This window comes from Heptranchias perlo, chromosome 15 (genome assembly GCF_035084215.1).
Source record: "Heptranchias perlo isolate sHepPer1 chromosome 15, sHepPer1.hap1, whole genome shotgun sequence".
NCBI classification, from domain to species: Eukaryota; Metazoa; Chordata; class Chondrichthyes; order Hexanchiformes; family Hexanchidae; genus Heptranchias; species Heptranchias perlo.
Genome location: NC_090339.1, coordinates 38,365,687 through 38,386,017, shown reverse-complemented (window position 1 = coordinate 38,386,017; position 20,331 = coordinate 38,365,687). Strand labels below are relative to the sequence as shown.

Sequence of the window (20,331 nt, the reverse complement as noted above, 5' to 3'; positions counted from 1 at the left end):
ACAGTTTGTGGCTCCTGCATCAGTGAGAGAGAGAGGGAGGGAGGGAGGGAGGAGAGGCTGCAAACCCATCCCCGGGGACAGCTCGGCACCATCTTACACCGAGACCCAGCTGCCATCGCCCAATCTCGGGAACCTCTCCTTTTCGGCCTGATCGCCATTTAATTGTTTGATATTTTTAAAGCCCTTTTTTCATCCACTGCGGCTTCCGGAGTGAAGGACGCTGGCGGCAGCGATACCACAACAAGCAAGAGAGTAAGGCTTTTGCTACATCTATTTTCCAGTCAATTTTGCAAATCTATTTTGTTGCTCGATTGCAATCTGTTTGTTAAATGTATATTCAAATCTATTGATTGTTTTAAAAAAATAAATTCGAAAAATCTGTTTTTTTTGTGTTTAGTTTCTGAAAGTGTTCTGATTGGAATGAAATCTCTTGTTTCCTCGAAGCGGATCTGTTTCTCCCTCTGACCGGAGAGCGATGGGAGCGACCTTGGAAGGAACAAGTAGCCATTATTTGGAAACGGTGATCTTCGCCAGGCTTTAACCCGAACGGGCTGTGGGTGTCGAGGGACAGGTTTTTATCGCCAATTCTTGCATTCGACGCAGGCCATGCAACACTAAATCTAATTTTTCTTATTGCCTGAATCTCACTGAACTGTTCCCCCCCCCTCCCCTTTCCCCCCCCATGATTATGACAGCTCGCTATTGCTTGAATGTCTTTCTCCTGGTCGATATTGAGGAAGATTTAAAGATGGAGACTGCATGAGTAGCATCGGAGGTGTGATCTAGTGAGAGCAGCAAGCTGGCAATCCAAGACAACTGCATGCAGATAAATAATAACAGCAACAAAAAATATATAGATCTATTTCAGAGGATCTTGATCTGAGCCGGTTCGAAATACTGGAAGCTTGTCCAAACAAAGATATTCACCTGGAGATGTGAGGAAATTGAGGAAGGATTCTTGGACTGAGGCATCCTTTTGTGTCTTCAAATGCTGGTTTCTGAGCAATTAATCATGGTAATCTGCCTTTAAAGAATAGGAATCTGTCCAATTCTTGCTGCCCCTACAGACTTACAGCAGGGCCTGAAGGTTTCTGTTTTTGCCTGTGTGTTAGATATATGGTTGATGTGTGGCAATCCTCAGTGACCTGGGCACACCTGTAATACAGTCTATAGACTCACTTCTTTTGGGCTGAATTATTTATCCATTTTGGCTAGAGGTAATCACAATATCTGAGAAGATGGAGGCTATTTGGGTGTATCAGTTCCGGCTGATAGTCATTGGGGACTCCACAGTGGGAAAGTCATGCCTGATCCGTCGTTTCACCGAGGGGCGCTTTGCCCAAGTTTCAGACCCCACCGTTGGGGTGGATTTCTTCTCGAGGTTGGTGGAGATCGAGCCAGGAAAACGGATTAAGCTGCAGATTTGGGACACAGCTGGTCAGGAGAGATTCAGGTAAGTCTAAATCTCCAGTACATCGGAGGAAAACCTTAAAAGGAGTTGTATTCTACTGAATTTTGTGTTATAAAGGGACAAACCATATACTTGGGGATATGTCAATGGTGCGCCTCGTTTCGTTGTTTTATGCTTTAGAACTGCTGGGAGCAGACATTTTGTGCAGAAGCCCCTTTGGTGCGATATCATGAGTTTCCACTCCCATGAATGGTGGTTGCTCTCTGCAGATCAACATTTCCATTCACTGTGTCACTGGAGTCACCACCTTAGAGCAGTGGGTTTCAAACTCTTTTGTATGAGGGTTCCCTGCAAATACTGACACATTCCCAGCATCCCCTGCAAATATTGACACATTCCCAGCATCCCCTGCAAATATTAACATTCCCAGCATCCTCTGCAAATACTGACACATTACCAAAGTCCACAGTCCTGTTTTTTGAAAGCCATTGTCAGCTATTCAAAGGAAAATGTTGCTATCATTGCAGAAAACATCTTTTATTAGTATACAGCAACAGAAATAATGTAAACTGACAAACACTGAAAGCAGAGAAGACAAAATTCTCAAGCCTCTGTGCTGGTGGTATGTCCAGCCCCAGATGGATAAAGATCTGATGACCTTGCTGACCCCCTAGGATCCGAGGACCCCATTTTGAAAACCTATGTATGAAAGCTGTTGTTTAGATATTTTGTGTTATACTCCTCTTGATGTGACACTATGAATGGTGAGTGGTATCTACAGCCCCACCATTTCCTTTCATAATGGCACATAAGGGAGAATTCCACACAAAATGTCTGTTGCAGGCCGCCTCTAAAGTATAAAACCTGGCGACTGAGCGACACCTAATGCTGTGTTGATTAATACCTTTTTAAAGGAACATTTGATTATAAGAAATGTTGAGGGTTTTGTGGCTAAGTAGAAATACAGGTAATTAAATACCATGTGGAACACAATGGTGGTTTCTGAACCGCTGGAACTATGTAAGAATCATGCCAATGAAAGGAACTATTTAGGATGAATGTTGTAGAAACAAATAAGATTAGACAGTCATTCTAGAGTTTTGCGTGACTTACCTCTGAGGGGCCCTATCCCCTGTATGTAAATGCATACATTCTTTCAACCTTGGGGCAACTGCAGGACAAGCAGAATGGTCAGCAATTTTCTAACCAACAGCAGTTCCCAGCAGGAGAACAATGCAGCGCACTAAGGATACAGTGTGACCGGTTGCATGCACCTTTTTAAAGTCCTGGTGAAGCCACTCCAGGAAAACCCAGAAGTGTAGGATGCTCTTACTTTGGACAAAGGTGGAGTTAGCAATGTAGGTTAGCACAGGAAAGCCAGCATAGGAAAAACAGAAGAGCTGCGGGCAAAGAGAAAAAGCATGGAGATCAAAATGCTATAAAAAGTAAGTTATAAATAAAGACCCAGGCAACAACAAAAACAACAACTTGCATTTATATAGCGCCTTTAATGTAGTAAAACACCCCAAACACATAACAGGAATGTTATCAGACAAAAATTTGACACCAAGCCACATAAGGAGATATTAGGACAGGTGACCAAAAGCTTGGTCAAAGAGGTAGGTTTTAAGGAGTGTCTTAAAAGAGGAGAGAAAGGTAGAGAGGTGGAGAGGTTTAGGGAGGGAATTCCAGAGTATAGGACCTAGACAGCTGAAGGCACGGCTACTAATGGTGGGGCGAAGGAAATCGGGGATGCACACGATGCTAAAATTGGAGGAACTCAGTGTTCTCGGAGGGTTATAAGGCTGGAGGAGATTACAGAGATAGGGAGGGGCGAAGCCATGGAGGGATTTGAACATCAGGATGAGAATTTTAAAATCGAGGCATTGCTGGACCGGGAGTCGGTGTAGGTCAGTGAGTTCAGGGGTGATGGGTGAACAGGACTTGGTGCGAATTAGGATACGGGCAGCAGTTTTGGATGAACTGAAGCTTACGGAGGGTGGAAGATGGGATGCCAACCAGGAGAGCATTGGAATAGTTGAGTATGAAGGTAACAAAAGCATGGATGAGGCATTCAGCAGCAGATAGGCTGAGGCAGGGGCAGAGACGAGAAATTTTGCAGAGGTGGAAGTAGCAGTCTTCGTGATGGAGGGGATATGGGGTCGGAAGCTCAGAGAGGATATGGGGTCGGAAGCTCAGCCCAGGGTCAAATAGGACGCTGAGGTTGCAAACAGTCTGCTTCAGCCTGAGATAATGGCCAGGGATGGGGATAGAATCGGTGGCTAAGGAATGGAGTTTGTGGTTGGAGCTGAAGACAATGGCTTCGGTCTTCCCAATATTTAATTGGAGGAAATTTCTGCTCATCCAATACTGCATAATGGACAAGCAGCGTGACAAATCAGTTGCAGTGGAGGGGTCGAGCGAGGTGGTGGTGAGGTAGAGCTGGGTGTCATCAGTGTACATGTGGAATCTGACATTGTGTTTTCGGATGATGTCGCCGAGAGGCAGCATGTAGATGAGAAATAGGAGGGGGCCAAGGATAGATAAGAATGGAACCAGGCAAGGGCAGTCCTACTCAGCTGGACAATGGAAGAAAGGCATGGGAGGAGGATGGTGCAGTCAACCGTTTCAAAGACTGAACACAGGTCGAGAAGGATGAGAAGGGGTAGTGCACCACGTTCAGAGTCACATAGGATGTCATTTGTGACTTCGATAAGGGCTGTTTCAGTACTGTGACAGGGGCAGTAACTTGATTGGAGAGGTTCAAACATGGAGTTGTAGGATCCAGACCGAGACTCTACTCTGCCGTTTAGGGGTTTCTCAGCGGACTCAGATACCATGGATGCAGTGGTTAGGCCTGCTCTTCTAAGATCAATCCCCTCAATGTTTCTTCTTCTGTCCTTGTTCTGTCCTTCGGATGAGACGTTAAACCCATCTCAGTTTGTTAGTAAACTTATCTCAGTTGCCCTCTTAGGTGGACGTAAAAGATCTCATAGCACTATTCGAAGAAGAGCAGGGGAGCTCTCCCGATGTTCTGGCCAACATTTATGTCTCAACCCAGAAGAAATGGCCTGATCGTTTATCTCACTGCTGTTTGTGGACCTTGCTGTGTGCAAATTGAATGCTGCGTTTCTCCACATTACCACAGTGACTACACTTCAAAAGTATTTCATTGACTGTGAAGCACTTTGTGACGTCCTGAGGTCATTAAAGGCACTATAAAATGCAAGTTTTTAAAAATTTTCACCCAAAAATGCAGACACTGTGGACTGCTACATAATGAAGGTATATTTGCTGCTTCCTGGGCATTGGCTATTGACATGTAAGATGATGCTTCGATGCTCAGATACTTCATGAACATTAATTTAATGTAGGTCAAGGATTGATGTGAGGCACCATGTTGTCCATATGAATGCTATCTGTGACATCGTGCACCCAGTCTGTCCAGCTGATGCCTCTTTTTCTCAGGGAATGATGAAGGTGTTGCCCCTTGTGTAGATAGCATTTGCCACTCTTTCATGGGAACATTAGGAACAGTAGGCCTTTGAGCCCCTTGAGCCTGCTCTACCATTCAGTTGGATCATGTCTGATCTGCACCCCAACTCCATTTATCCACATTTACTCCTAATCCCTTGATACTCTTATCTAACAAATATCCATGTCAGTCTTGAAATGTTCAATTGTCCTAGCATTCACAGCCTTTTGATTTCTACTACCCTTTGTGTGAAAAATTGTTGCTTCTGAATGGCCTAGCTAAAATTTTAAGATATGTGCCCTTGTTCTTGATTCCCCTATCAGAGGAAATAGTTTCTCTGTATCTACCCTATCAAATCCTTTTAACATTTTAAACACCTCGATCAGATCACTCTTCAATCTTCTATATTCAAGGGAATACAAACCAAGTTTCTGCAACCTGTCCTCATAACGTAAGCCTCTAAGCCCCGGTATCATTCTGGTGAATCTGCACTGCACCTCCTCCAAGGCCAATATATCCTTCCTGAGGTGCTGTGCCTAAAACTGAACGCAGTATTCCAGATGGAGTCTGACCAAGGCTCTATACAACTGAAGCATATCTTCCTGCCCTTTTATTCCAGACCCCTATTCCAGTAGCCTTTTTGATTGCTTTTTGTACCTGTCTACTAGCTTTTAATGATTTGCATTCTTGGACTCGCAAATCTCTTTGCTCCTCTACAGTTTCTACTTTCTCACCATTTAGAAAGTACTTTGATTTATCTTTCTTGGGTCCAAAGTGGATGACCTCACACTTGCCTACATTGAATTCCATTTGCCATAGTTTTGTCTATGTCCCTTTTCAAATTCCTGCTCCCTTCTACACAACTTACTGTTCCTCCTAACTTAGTGTCATCTGCAAACATGGATATACAACTCTCCATTTCTTCATCCAAGTCATTAATAAAATTAGTGAAAAGTTGAGGCCCCAGAACAGATCTCTGGGGAACATCACTTGTCACATCCTGCCAATCAGTGTACATAATCTTTATCCCCACTCTCTGTCTCCTATCTCCCAACTAATTTCCAACCCAAGTGAAAAGACTATCTCCAATTCCATGTGCTCTCATTTTTGCTAATAATCTCGTGTGGAACCTTATTGAATGTCTTTTGAAAGTCCAAATAGACAACCTCCTTTATCTACCTTATTAGTTGTAAACAATTTTACAACACCAAGTTATAGTCCAGCAATTTTATTTTAAATTCACAAGCTTTCGGAGACTTCCTCCTTCCTCATTTACCTGAGGAAGGAGGAAGTCTCCGAAAGCTTGTGAATTTAAAATAAAATTGCTGGACTATAACTTGGTGTTGTAAAATTGTTTACAATTGTCAACCCCAGTCCATCACCGGCATCTCCACATCATGACTACCTTATTAGTGACCTTCTAACAAAATTCGATTGGATTAGTCAGACATGACTTACCCTTAACAAAGCCATGTTGGTTCTCTCTGATCAGCTCATATTTGTTCATGTGCTCAGTCACTCTATCCCTAATGACAGATTTCCCCACAACTGACATGACTTACCCTTAACCCTGGTAGTTATCGTGTTTCTCTCTCCCACCCGTCTTGAAAATGGAATGACATTAGCAAATTTCCAATCTAACGGCACAATTCCGAAATCAAGAGCGCTTTGAAAGATTATGACCAATTTCCTCACTTACTTCTTTTAATACCCTGGGGTGGAAACTATCAGGTCCTGGAGATTTTTCTATTAAATAGATAAATCCATTATTTTCTCCCTTATCATTTTTTAAACATATATTGAATCCAATAAGTTCCTCCCCTTGATTTATTTTTAGTTTCCCTTCTATCACTGGTATTTTATCCTCTTCCTCTCAGTACATGCAAACCCTGCAGACTGCCTGACATGGCTGATATTCTTCAGGGTGGCTTGGAAGGATCTGTTAGCATGAAAGCTGTACGCTGTATCATAGACTCATAGAAAATTTATGGCACAGAAGGAGGCCATTCGGCCCTCCGTGTCTGTGTCGGCCGAAAATGAGCCACCCAGCCTAATCCCACTTGGTCTGTAGCCTTGTAGGTCATGGCACTTCAGATGCACATCCAGGTAGTTTTTAAATGAGTTGAGGGTTTCTGTCTCTACCAGCCTTTCAGGCAGTGAGTTCCAGACCCTTACCATCCTCTGGATGAAAACATTTTTCCTCAGCTCCCCTCTAATCCTTCTACCAATCACTTTAAATCTATGGCCCCTGGTTATTGACCTCTCTGCTAAGGGAAATAGGTCCTTCGTATCCACTCTATCTAGTCCCCTCATAATTTTGTACACCTCAATTAAATCAACCCCTAGCCTCCTCTGTTTCAAAGAGAACAACCCCAGCCTATCCAGTCTTTCCTCATAGCTAAAATTCTCCAGTCTTGCAACATCCTCATAAATCTCCTCTGTACCCTCTCTAGTGCAATTACATCCTTCCTGTAATGTGGTGACCAGAACTGTACACAGTACTCAAGCTGTGGCCTAACCAGTGTTTTATGCAGTTCCAGCATAACCTCCCTGCTCTTATATTCTATGCCTCGGCTAATAAAGGAAAGTTTTCCATATGCCTTCTTAACCACCTTATCTACCTGTCCCGCTACCTTCAGGGATCTGTGGACATGCAGTCCAAGGTCCCTTTGTTCCTCCACACCTTCAGTATCCTCACATTTATTGTGTACTCCAATGCCTTTTTTGCTCTCCCCAAATGCATTACCTCACACTTCTCGGGATTGAATTCTATTTGCCACTTTTCTGTCCACCTAACCAGCCCATTGATATCTTCCTGCAGTCTACAGCTTTCCTCCTCACTATCAACCACACAGCCAATTTTTGTATCATCTGCAAACTTCTTAATTGTGCCCCCTACATTTAAGTCCAAATCATTAATATATTTCACAAAAAGCAAGGGACCTAGTACTGAGCCCTGCAAAACCCCACTGGAAACAGCTTTCCAGTCACAAAAACACCCGTCGACCATTTCCTTTTGCTTCCTGCCACTGAGCCAATTTTGGATCCAACTTGCCACTCTCCCTTGCATCCCATGGGCTTGTACTGTAATAACCTTCACTGCTATGGGAAGAGCATCCCTGTTCCAGATATGTGCATGTCATCCTGTAGCAGATGGTACAACTGTAGGACAGTGTGCATTGTGAAGCAGGTGTGGCAAAGCTAGGTATCCTCTAACACACCCAGGTTCATGTAGAGGAACCTATAAGTGCAGTTGGTGGGATAGTGAAAAAGCGCTTCAGCACCTGCATTTGTTTGCCCCTTATGAACTCTTCTTTCTCATCTAAATTATGCAACATGTTTAGAACCCCCAAAAGAATTCCCATGCTCAGCATTCTTTAAGGTGTTATTCAAGCGGCAGCAGCAACCAAGAATAATGAAGGAAAGTATTGTCAGGAAAAATCCCAACAATGCAAAACCAACTAACGATTGAGCAAAATGCTGCAAAGTTTACTTAAAAACAGAAAATAAGGAGTTTTACTCGTAACTGAAGCTGTCATTTTTGTTTAAGAATCTACTTGAGAATGCCAGGTGCCAGTACTCACTTACACCCATATAGACAAGGCGCATGCTGTGGATGGAGCCTTACCTGAAGCTGCACGGTTTGGCATGGGCCCTGATTTAAATATTTAATGAATTCCAATGAGGCCCACACATGCTGGTAGCATTGCCTCATATTCCTTTCTGTGCTGGGTCTTGCCATGGTTGGAGTGAGTGAAAAAGGGTGCTGAAGGTGCTGGGCCAGGGTGCATATTGCTCCTCTATTCATATTGCTTCTTAACAAGGGCAATTGTAGGATCAGAAGAAGAATATATGTTGCAGTCCTACCAGTAAGATACCTCTTCAAACATTGCTTATGTGGCAAGATAGTGTATGTTGGTTGATGCAGGCCAGTGTATGACTGACTGTATCTCAGTAAGTAAACAAATAGGGGGAACAGAATAATAACAAAAAATGTGTAACACTAGCCCTGAGCTTGGAGTGGCTGCCCCATTCCCTCATTTGCCTCCAGTACCACAATTTTCAGGGGTCTCTCCTCATCGGGAGTCATGGGTGTTATGCTTGCTATGCCTCCTCCTGTCTGCAGTTGCTGGTGCCTGCTAAATGTGGCATTCTCTCATAAGTAGATTGAAAAGGGATATGTTGGAATGCTGAAGTTGAGAGATGGTGTGTGTCAACCCAAGTATATAACCCAGTTTCTACCTTGTGTAAGCAGCTGAACATGTAGCATGCAGGTAACTTATACTTGCAGTTTACAGCGTGATATAGTTAATGAACCACAGGGCAAATGCATTGGTATGACAGCACTATACAGTGCACAGCAAAAACATGGGCATACCTGTGCACTTGGGAAGTAGTTGTAGTGTGATGGCACCCATCTTGATAGTATTTTGAAACCTGTAACTTTCTTGTGCATCTGCTTCCATGATGTATGCAGATGAAATAGCATCGATCCTTTCTACCACACTCATCCACGCTGCCTTTGTTGTGCTCTTCAGAGCAGGATCCTATCACCACAATTCTGTCCACATCTCCTGGAGCAGGACTTCCACAGCTGCATGTTGAAATGGCGCCCTGCTTCCTATTGGTCTTGTTGCAACCATTTCTTCCCTTCAGTAGCAGTACAGCTTTAAGGTGACCAGCAGTCTTTTAATAGTTGTGGATGCCAGACAACTTGATCTCTTGAGCTTGGTGGTCTCCCAGCATGTCATGCACTTAACACCTGTAGCTGTGCAATAATATGTAAAAGCATTGACCTTGCATTACAGTGCAAGGTCAGCTCTATGCACTAGTTACTTGCAGTGCCCAAGGAGCAGTGGTGCTGTGCTGGTGCCTCTGCATCATGACCACATTACCGAGCCTAAGGGCATAGATTCTACAGTGGATAGCAGGTGTGCTTGGTGCTGGTGAATTGCAGAGTTGAGCGGGCCCTGTGAAAATTTCCTACAGGACTGCAGTTCCATGGTCTGCTGCATTTTGTGTGCTAGGGTGCTGGCATTCATTTTGTGCCTTATCCTCATAAAGGCACTAATTTGATTCAAACATATTTTAATGAACACCTAAGCACAATTCTGTGGGATTTGTTCCAGGTTTGCTCTTTTTTGTGCATCCACTAAGAATGAAAGCATGTGAAGCTGCATTGGTGAAGAAACTCTTAAAATGGCATGGGCTTTGTATATTTTTTTGCAATGCTTACTTTTGCACTGCTATCTTTTTAGCAGTGTTTTATTAAATGGTTTTTCCATATTTCTGAATTTTTTATTACTAATTATTTTTGAGAGAAAATTTTGGGGGTCATTTTATTTATGCTTTAAGGGTATTTTCAAAGTGCCTCGAAAACAGAATTTCATGGTTGAGATGGTACAAGATAAGAAAAGGCATGCCAGGGAGGTCAGCAAGCACCAGTCATATTGACACACCCACCTTCCAGTAGCTAAAGGCACCTGCCTCCGTTTGCTGGGGTCAGCTGAGAGGCAGTTGCAGAGCTTTGCCATTTGGTGCAAGGGTAACTGCAGCCAACTTGCAACATACAGACAGTGCTGTCAATGGTTGGCAAGTTCACTGCTGCCCCATTATGCTTGTGATTCAGTCTCAAATAGCACTACAATATTAGGAAATGTTCATCTTCTCCTGCATTTGCTCCTATATCCCGCAGGTACTGTACATAGCAGTGAGTCTGGCTACGGCTGGCTGCTGGAGAGTGCACTGCCATCTTCAGCGGAGGGTGCCTTGGCTATCTCTGTAACCTCCTTCAGCCCTACAACCCTCCGGGATCTCTGTGCTCCTCTAATTCCGGCCTCTTGCACGATTTTCATCACTCCACTATTGGCAGCCGTGCCTTCAGCTGCTGAGGCCCTAAACTCTGGAATTTCCTCCCTAAACCTCTCCGTTCTCTACCTCTCTCTCCTCCTTAATGATGCTCCTTAAAACCTACCTCTTTGACCAAGCCCCTAATATCTCCTTATGTGGCTACGTGTCAAATTTTGTTTGATAACACTCCTGTGAAGCACCTTGGGACATTTTACTATGTTAAAGGCACTATATAATTGTAAGTTGTTGTTGTTGAGTACCAATCAGGGTGACCCCTCTACGTAACCAATTCACGCAGCAACAATTTCACATTACTAGCCAGGTGCTGTGCCGTATGCCCATTTTGTGGCTCTGGATAGGATTTTCCTTAACTTGCTTTTAGTCTGCCACATCTTTTCCCCCAGTAGAGCCTTTGAATAGACTGACATATCTCTAAAACTAATTTCAGCCTTTCTAATGCCTGGAAGAATATTTACCTCCCCTATGCAGCTACTTACTTTTTAATGGTTGCATCCCTTTAAATTTTCCATCAGCCCATTGTGATATAGCTCCCGTCCACTCTTCAACTGTACTCCTTGCTCCTGTGCCAATGTGCACATGGATTATATTCTAATGATTTAAATGACCTGACTGTGTACATTCAGGTGAGGTCAGATTACTATGGATCTTGCATGTTGTGTGTGCAAAATAAAGAGGTCAGTTTGCCATTGCAATCAAATTGTTTAATTGCCCCCATAAATCTTAGTAATAAGGTTGTCCTGGTAATTTCAACCACAGTCAAAATGCTTTCTTCTTATAAACTATCTGCTAACTGCTAATGTTTTTCTAAAATTAACCAGAATGCATCAGTTTTAATTTAAAATTCATTATTTTTCAAAAAGAGTAGAAGTAATGTCATAGATTCTATGATTCTAAGTAATGTCCAAGTACTCTCCGATGAATGAATGCTCTAGCACCTTGCATGGAGAGGAGGCAGTACTTGGAAGAAGAGCATACAGTTTTACACTTGCTGTCTAGATCCCAGGGCAGCTTTCATCAGGTGAAATGGGTTGAGTAGAGTCATGATAGATTGAATTTTACATGATCTGCAGAAGGAACAGGCTTGCTGCGTCTTTTCTCATTCAGTGTTAGCTTGGCTCAGTTGGTAGCATTCTTGCTTTTGAATCACAAGGTTGTGGTTTCCAGCCCCATACCAGAACTTGAGCACATAATCCAGTGAAGTACCAAGGGAGTGCTGCATTGTTGGATATGCTGTCCTTTGCGTGAGATGTTAAACTAAGGCTCTATCTTCCTCTTCCACTGGTTCATGTGAATGTTAAAGATTTTTTGGCATTATTTGAAGGAGAGCAGAGTATTCTCCTAGTGTCCCAGTCAAGGTTCTTTCCTTAATCAATCAAAGCCACCAAAAACAGATTACTGTAACTGGTAATTCATTTCCTTTTGTGAGATTCTGCTATCTGTACAAAAGCTGTCATATTTGTTTACATAACAGTTGCCACTGCACTTCAAAGTAATTCATTGTATGTGAAATGCTTTAAGATGTTTTAATGTTGTTACCATTCAGGCTCATTACTGATACTCTCTTATTGGGCTTCAAAGCAAAAAAATTTGTTTCCAAAGGTGAGCCCTGTCATCTCACACATAGAAAAATAAGGCACCACTAGATCACTGATTGTATTAAACTACTTCGTCAAATTGATTTGTAAATAAAATTATACATTGAAATAAAAAGACATAACAAAGTACCAAATATTAAATAGAACTGGAATCAGTCCACAAAGGATTTTTCAGCCTTTTTCAGTAAGCTGCTTCTTACAGTTACTTTTCAGCAAACTCTTGGAAACATAGACTCTGATGGTAAATTACATGAGATAATTCCTCATAGAGTCCTGACGACTAATGACACTTATTAGTGGCAAGGTGAATTGAGAACTATGGACCACCAAGAATGTCCTTTTTTTGATATAGAAATTTAACTGTAAATGTGGGGAAGTGAGAGATCATCAACTTTGGATGCAAGGAAGAAAACTCGGTATATTTTCTTAATGGTGAGAGACTGCTGTGAAGGAGCAAAGGGATTTAGGTGTCCATGTACATAAATCACTAAAAGCTAGTGGACAGGTACAAAAAGTAATCAAAAGTCTAATGGAATGTTGGCCTTTATCTCAAGGGAGTTGGGATGCAAAAGTGAGGAAATTATGCTCCAGTTGTATGGAGCCATGGTCAGACCGCAACTGGAATACTGCATTCAGTTTTGGGCACCAAACCTCGGGAAAGATATAATGGCCTTGGAAGGGGTACAGCGCAGATTCACCAGAATGATAACCAGGGCTTAAAGGGTTAAATTATGAGGACCAGGTTGCATAAACTTGGCTTGTATTCCCTTGAGTTTAGAAGGTTGAGGAGTGATCTAATCCAGGTCTTTAAAATGATAAAGGAATTCTGTAGGGTAGATACAGAGAAATTATTTCCTCTGGTGGGAGAATCCAGAACAAGAGGGCATAATCTTAAAATTAGAGCTCGGCCATTTAGGAGTGAAACCAGGAAGCACTTTTTCACACAAAGGGTAGTGGATATCTGGAATTCTTGCCACCAAAAGGCTGTGGATGCTGGGACAATTGGACCCTTCAGGACTGAGATTGATAGATTTTTGTTAGGAAAGGGTGTCACGGTAAATGGAGTTGAGATACAGATCAGCCATGATCGAATTGAAAGGTGGAACAGGCTCGAGGGGCTGAATGGCTTACTCCTGTTCCTGTGTAACTATGTTCCTAGATGATCCACTTCAATAGAATTAACCATCAAAGCAAAAATGCTGTCTCACTTTATGACAGCAATGCCAATCCTAAACTTCACAATGTATTTTCTAATAGTTTAACAATTATGGAGCTTAAATCTATCTGTATCTAGCAGGTGCTTCCCAAGCACTCCCATCTGTTAAGCTGCATAAATTAACATTTCAAAGAAATCATATAATCCATCAAAGTAATTTTATCTTAATTGATTTTCAACACAAATATGGTCCCAATACCAGTGCATAGACTAGCTCCAGTTTTCCAGTTTGAGCCGAGCTATCTTAAAATCATATGAAATGAAGTCAGCATTTTCTGTTTTGCATCATAAGATCTTCTCCAAACATCAGGGACAGTCCTGGAAGGCTGGCAAAGTATGACTTTGCAGTAATTATTCTTACATGAGATTCATTGCTTTAATGCAATTTTGGAACTTTGACTACAATCATCCTATGTGAAAACTGATGCGAGGAATGCTTTCAGTATATCAACTGTATCCTGATAACCTATGATAGCTTTACTCCATTTATTCTGCTGTTTGATTTTCCTATTATTAACATAGTTGTAAAATATTTTGGGGGCTATTGCTGCCCTCTGTGATTTGTCTCTCCATTTCTCTCTTTTTCTAATGTTTTCTTTATCCACGGTTGCCTTTTGTATGAATCCCAAAACTGCCTATTTTTGTTTCCATTTATCTTTTAAAGTATTTATTTATGCATGTTTTTCTATGTTTCTCATTTTTAAATAGAATAGATACTTTTTCCTCATCTTGTATATAAGCTTAAATACAGCCTCTTTTGTTCCATTTGTAAGTATGGTTTCCCAATATAAATTCACAAAGACTCTCCTCATAGCTCCAAAATCAGTTGTTTTAAAGTTTTATACCACCACATTGTTGTATTTGACGTCAGTTTGGTAATAATATCCAACCTAACAATACAATGATCAGTAGATCCCAATGCTCACAGATTAGTATCCAGCTGTGGTAAGTTGCTAAACACCAAGGGCAAAATTTTGACTCGGAGCTGGGAAGGGGGCGGGGGTTCAAATCACGGATGCGAAACCCGGAAGTACGGGTTTCTCGGACGTCCTTATGATTTTGACGTAAGTACGTCTTTTTTTTTGTTGGTTTGCCATCCAACAGGCCAGCCTGATTGACAGGTGGCACAGAGCAAGGAAGAGGATGTGAAAAGGTAAGTCCTCAGGTAAGTCTTATATTGTATGGATGGCGGGGGGCATGGGTGGTCATGGGGGCATCAGAGGGCATGGGTGGGCACGGGGGAGAGGGAGTCAGACATAGCGGGGAGGGGAGGGGCGGGGGGAGGTCAGTCGGCGGAGGTCAGTCACCGGGAGAGTAGTCATGGGGATCGGGCGTCATAGAGGGGGCGATTGGGTGTCAGTCACCGGGCGGGGGGATGAGGGTGTCTGGATCGTGGGGCATCGCGGGGGTCCGCGATCGTTGGAGGGGGGGTCTGTGATCATCGAGGGGGGGCCCGTGATCATCAAGGGGGGGTCTGCGATTATTGAGGGGGGTCCACGATCGTTGTTGGGGGTCGCTGCAGGTAGGCTTGTTGGGCCTGGGGGAAGCACTCCTGCTCCTCCGGGCCCACAAGCGTGCCAGAAAGGCACTTACCTCGCCTCCTCTCGTGCAGCGTGAAGGAGAAGGCCTGGGAATCCCGGCCCCCAGAAGCTAAAATCACCGAACCTTTCAAAATGGAGGCACGCAGCCTCCTTGAAAGGTTTTAGTGACCAACCTGCCTCCTGTGAGTGGATTGGTTGCCTGCCCCTCATCCTGCCCTGGTGAAAACTGGAAATGGACAGGTTAGGGGCGGGTCTGAAATTGTTGCAATTTTCAATGCCCCCCCCATCCCCAACCCACCCGTTTTTCACAGTTGAAATCCTGCCCCAAATCTCACACAGTCTCTGTTCTAGTAGCTTGCCATCACATGTTGTGTGAGGAAACAACGCCTGACCACCTCAGTGCATTTGTTTGTGATTTGGCCTCTCCCTTTAGGTTGTTCTGATCTATCCATTCAACCTCTGGAATTTAAAACCTCCCATAATTAGCACATTACAATGCCTTGTAGACCCCTTAGCTGCCCAAACAACTCCCCATCCTTTTGTTCGCCTTGTGCTGGCAGTTTTTAGCAGTAACAAATTCATAATTTTCTGTCCTTATCATTGCTTTGTTCTTTTCATATTGTTTCAACCTTATCCCTTCTGTTATTATATCCACTTTTTCTATAGCTGCTATATCACAATCAATAAAGAAACTGTTCCACATCTCATTGTAGGTCTATCTTTGTGAAACATTTCGTACCCTCTCAGTTCCAGTTATTGGCCATCCTGCACCATCATTTTTTAAGATGCCAATAATATCAACATTCAAATAGTTGCATAAACCTCTAAATCTACTATCTTATACCTACATTTGTATAAAAACATTTGAGCCTCATTTCAAAACATTTCTTTGCCCATTTATCTCCCTGCCATTAATTTCCTTTCTGTTTGGTCTGTTTTATTTATCCTTCCTCCACTGGACTAATTATCCCCCCTACAAAGTTGAATTTCAGTATAGCAGGCTTTTATCTTATTGAGTGTTCCAAACCAGAACGACAGCTTGGAACACTCCTGTGGGCCCCACTTACACTGCTTCAGTGAACTGCATGCTGGTATCTTGCCAGTGTTCAGGGCTCAGGAGGCAGGACCAGTGGGAAATACAATCAGTAACCCACCTCAGGTACGACACTGGCTCCGAGGAAATTTGGGGCCGTTATCTCTGAAGGCTGATTCATCAAGGGATATGCTTGTGAAGATGAAAGTTAACACCTGTGACATGAAAGATTGCCTTTAGCATAAAAAACACTAACCTAGTTGCTCAACATTACTTCAGTTCACTTGTGAAGTTGAACTCAATGACATAGGAAAATGATGTTGCATTGAGAAATCTATGAAAGGCTCAATGCAACATCATAATGCCCAACCTTTGGACTGTTACGAAATATTTTATAAAAAGTGTATATTAACTCCTTGTGGGCTAATTCTATCTTTATTGTTTCAAGTATTATTGTATTAGTTTCTTGCAGTGTTTTACTGATTCTGGGTATTATCCTACTTGTAAATGAACTACTTTAAGTGATATTCATTGGTCTGACAGCTCGATATTTAATGTTGTTCAGAGAAGACAGGAATATGATAGGCATCCGACATATAGGGCTCAATTTTCAAAGTAAAAAACGGGTGGGTTGGGGGCGGGGGGGCATTGAAAATTGCCACCATTTCAGACCCGCCTCCAACCCGCCCATTTCCAGTTTTCACGAGGTGGGAAGGGGGCGGGTGACCAACCCGCTCCCAGGAGATGGGTCAGGCCTTAAAACCTTACAAGGAGGCTTCAGACCTCCATTTTTCTCCAATTCCCGATTCCAACCCCGGGGGGCCAGGGTTCTCGGGTCTTCTGTTTTACGCCTCGTGAACAGGTAGGTGCCTAGAAAGGCACAGCTTGTGGGAGGAGCCGGAGTGCTTCCCCCAGGCCCAACAAGCCACCTGCACCGACCCCCCAACGATCGTGGACCCCCGACCCCCGATCGCGGACCTCCTGACCCCCAATCGCGGATCTCCCGACCCCGATCCCCCAACCCCAATCCTTCCCCCGGCCCCGATCCCCGACCGCAATCCACCCCCCGACCATGATTCCCTGACCCCCGACCCCAATCCTCCCCCTCCAACCCCTGACCCTCCCCCTCAATGATTGCGGACCACCGCGATGACTCCCAATCCTGACACTGTGACTGACCCCTGATCCCATCCCCATGACTTGCAACCCCTGTGCCAACCTATGCCCACCCATGCCCCCACCCCCCCCATCCATACAAACAAAGACTTGAATGCAGACTTACCTGAAGACGTTCTCTCCCTAGTTGGTCTCCCGTCCGACTGAGACCAGTCTGATAATCAGCCGGTCAGTCAGACGGGAAACCGACAAAAAAAAAATAAAAGACGTCCTTACGTCAAAATCGTAAGGACATCTGGGGAACCTGTAGTAATGGGTTTCCCAACCTCAATTTGACCCCCCCCCCCCTTCCCGGCTCCATTTTAAAATTGAGCCCATAATCTCTAGTGTGTTATACCATAATTCAGAGATCCCACAGCATGCTGTCCCATTCGTAGCACGTGTAAAAGCACAGGGTCTATTTCATAGGAAACTGGGTCTGCTTGTAGAAACAGCCTATCTACTGTCAGCATAAAACAAAAGAAGGGTTAACAAGTAGTTCCACAGTTTTGAAGTCTTGAGAAAGAAAATGGAGATAGTGTGAAGAGTCTTGAATTTCAATACAGTGAAGATGCTGATCTTTTTACTCAAAATGACTGAGTCAGGGAGAACTGTCAGTTTTCTCTCAGAAGAGCTAGCTATAGTTATACATTTCTCTTAGGTGATTAAATAAGGAAGAAGAATTCATGATGATGCAAATTGTAGATGGTCTTTTTAGAGATGGCCTTTTCTGATTTTGCATTTTTAATTTTTTGTAAAGGCAGGGGAATCACTGTTTCTATTTTTTTCCGTTTCCTGGGCTATGCTGTGATTGCTACCAAAGGCAGCAAACAGACATTACGTTTTTTCAAACGCTGTGCTAAAATGGTATCCATTTTATAATTGCCGTGAAACTTGAGGTTTTAGTTATACTAAGCTCTTTTTGACCTTTTCCCCACCCCACCAATCTTTTAGGTCCATAACTCGTGCGTACTACAGGAATTCAGTGGGAGGACTTCTCTTATTCGATATTACCAACCGTAGATCCTTCCAGAACGTGCACGAGTGGTTGGAAGAGGCCAAAGTTCATGTCCAGCCATTCCAGATCGTTTTTGTGCTGGTCGGCCATAAATGTGACCTGGCAGCCCAGCGGCAAGTGTCAAAGGAGGAAGCAGAAAAGCTTGCTGCTGCTTACCGGATGAAATATATTGAGACGTCTGCAAGAGATTCCATCAACGTCGAACAGGCCTTCACCGATCTGACAAGGGATATTTACGAGCTTGTCAGGAGGGGGGACATTATGATGCAAGAGGGATGGGAAGGAGTGAAGAGTGGTTTTGTTCCAAACGTGGTCCACTCATCAGAGGAAGCTGTCAAATCAGGCAGGAGATGCCTTTGCTAATTAAAGAGTGGAAACGTTTAAATTGGCTAAGTTCCCTCGCACGTAGAGACTGTACCAAATAAATACTGTAGGCCTTTTTAAGTTTGTAGCACAAATAATTCACTATTTCCACAATATGGACATTTTGATCATTGTAATTAACGCGATGCTGATGTGTCAATGAGTTACTCTATTTATCCTGTTGATGGTAATAGAAAGTTTTAACCTACTGTTTGAACATCTGGGGATGGGGACTAGAAAGAGCTAAATTTATTTTTGAAAGTTGCTAAAAAGAACCAGAAAACAGCTCAGACAGTAACTGGGTTGATGGTCATCATTGACTTCTTACTGTAATAGAGGGTACTGGGGCAGTTAAAGAACCTGAACTGCTACTTTAATTCGATCTGCCTATCCTCATTCCCTGGTATAGTACAGGTGAAGATCTTCAGTGTAACCTGCCTATGCTTCATTCCCCTCGGATAGTAAAGTCATCACCCATGACATAATTTGAAATAGTTTAAATTGGGTCCAGTAATAAAGACATGCATAAATAAATAGGTTATTATGTTGTGCAGAAGTATTTTTCTGCCCAACATCTATAAAAATAGCTTTTATAGAGGCCGTCTCTCCCACACTCAAACAGAGGAGGATTTTATTCTTGGGATACTGTTTTATTAAGCTTATTTCTTCCAAAGTTTCTTCCCTCCTCTCTTTCCTTCCTGAAGATGACAGCTGCTTGCTGAGGTACAGTGCAGCTCTCTGGCACATTGCCAAGGTTATCATTTATCATGTTTGAGTTTATTCACTAAGTATCACCAGGTTATAGGACCATGGGGCTGAGCCCAATCCTGCCCAGATGTGCACTGTCCAGCAAGAGTCATTGCATAGCAATCAGGAGCAGGAACCCTGACTGATTTTTTTCCACCATAATCCATGGGCACTGAAGCCAATTGTAGCATCCCAAATGCTACTGACTCAACTTATTCATTACAGACTGGGGATCAGACTAGGTCTTTCGTGATCAATATGACTCTTGTAACATACAGGCTGGTGCAATTAGCCACAACTGCATTGTGGGAGTTCTTGATAATATTGGTAATATGAGGGAGAAAGTAAGGGTAAAAAAAAAATCAAAAATTAAGTTAAACAATAACATTTACTGAAAATAAATAGTGAACATTTTGAATTTGCAAAATTAAGAAGGCCTTCACTAGCCTCCCATGTGTAGTGACTGTACAAACAGATAAAGATATTTGTAAATCAGTAAGTTGACTATATGCTGTGTATGATAGATCAGTGCTATTGAATTAATCATTACTTTGCTGAATAAATGGTAAATCCACACAGTCCTTATCCTGGTGAGTAAACAGGAAATCCATACAAGTACATGATGAGTGACCCTTAGCTTATGAATAAACATAAACTCTGTACAATTACAGAGTCAGTAACTTTTACCCTGCTGAATAAATAGGGGCTCAGTACAGTACAAAATCATATAACCTTTATCCTGCTGAATAAATAGCAGTTCAGTACAGATACACAGTGAGTAAACCCCACCCTGCCAAACATACTGGAACTGTACAGTTACACAGTGAGAAACTCTTAGCTTGCTGAGTAAGCAATAGCTGCATACAGATACACAGTGAATAACTTTCACTCGCTAAATAAACAGGA

At 43.0% G+C, this 20,331-nt stretch overlaps 1 protein-coding gene across 1 annotated transcript; it reads left to right on the top strand.

The window, feature by feature from the left end:
• The first annotated feature begins 717 nt into the window (after positions 1-717).
• On the top strand, positions 718-19,986 carry LOC137333014 (ras-related protein Rab-39B). Its single transcript, XM_067997087.1, has 2 exons — positions 718-1,453; positions 18,252-19,986. Exons 1-2 carry the CDS (start codon positions 1,239-1,241, stop codon positions 18,676-18,678), a joined length of 642 nt encoding a protein of 213 aa, XP_067853188.1. The 5' UTR covers positions 718-1,238; the 3' UTR covers positions 18,679-19,986.
• Positions 19,987-20,331: the final 345 nt, after the last annotated feature.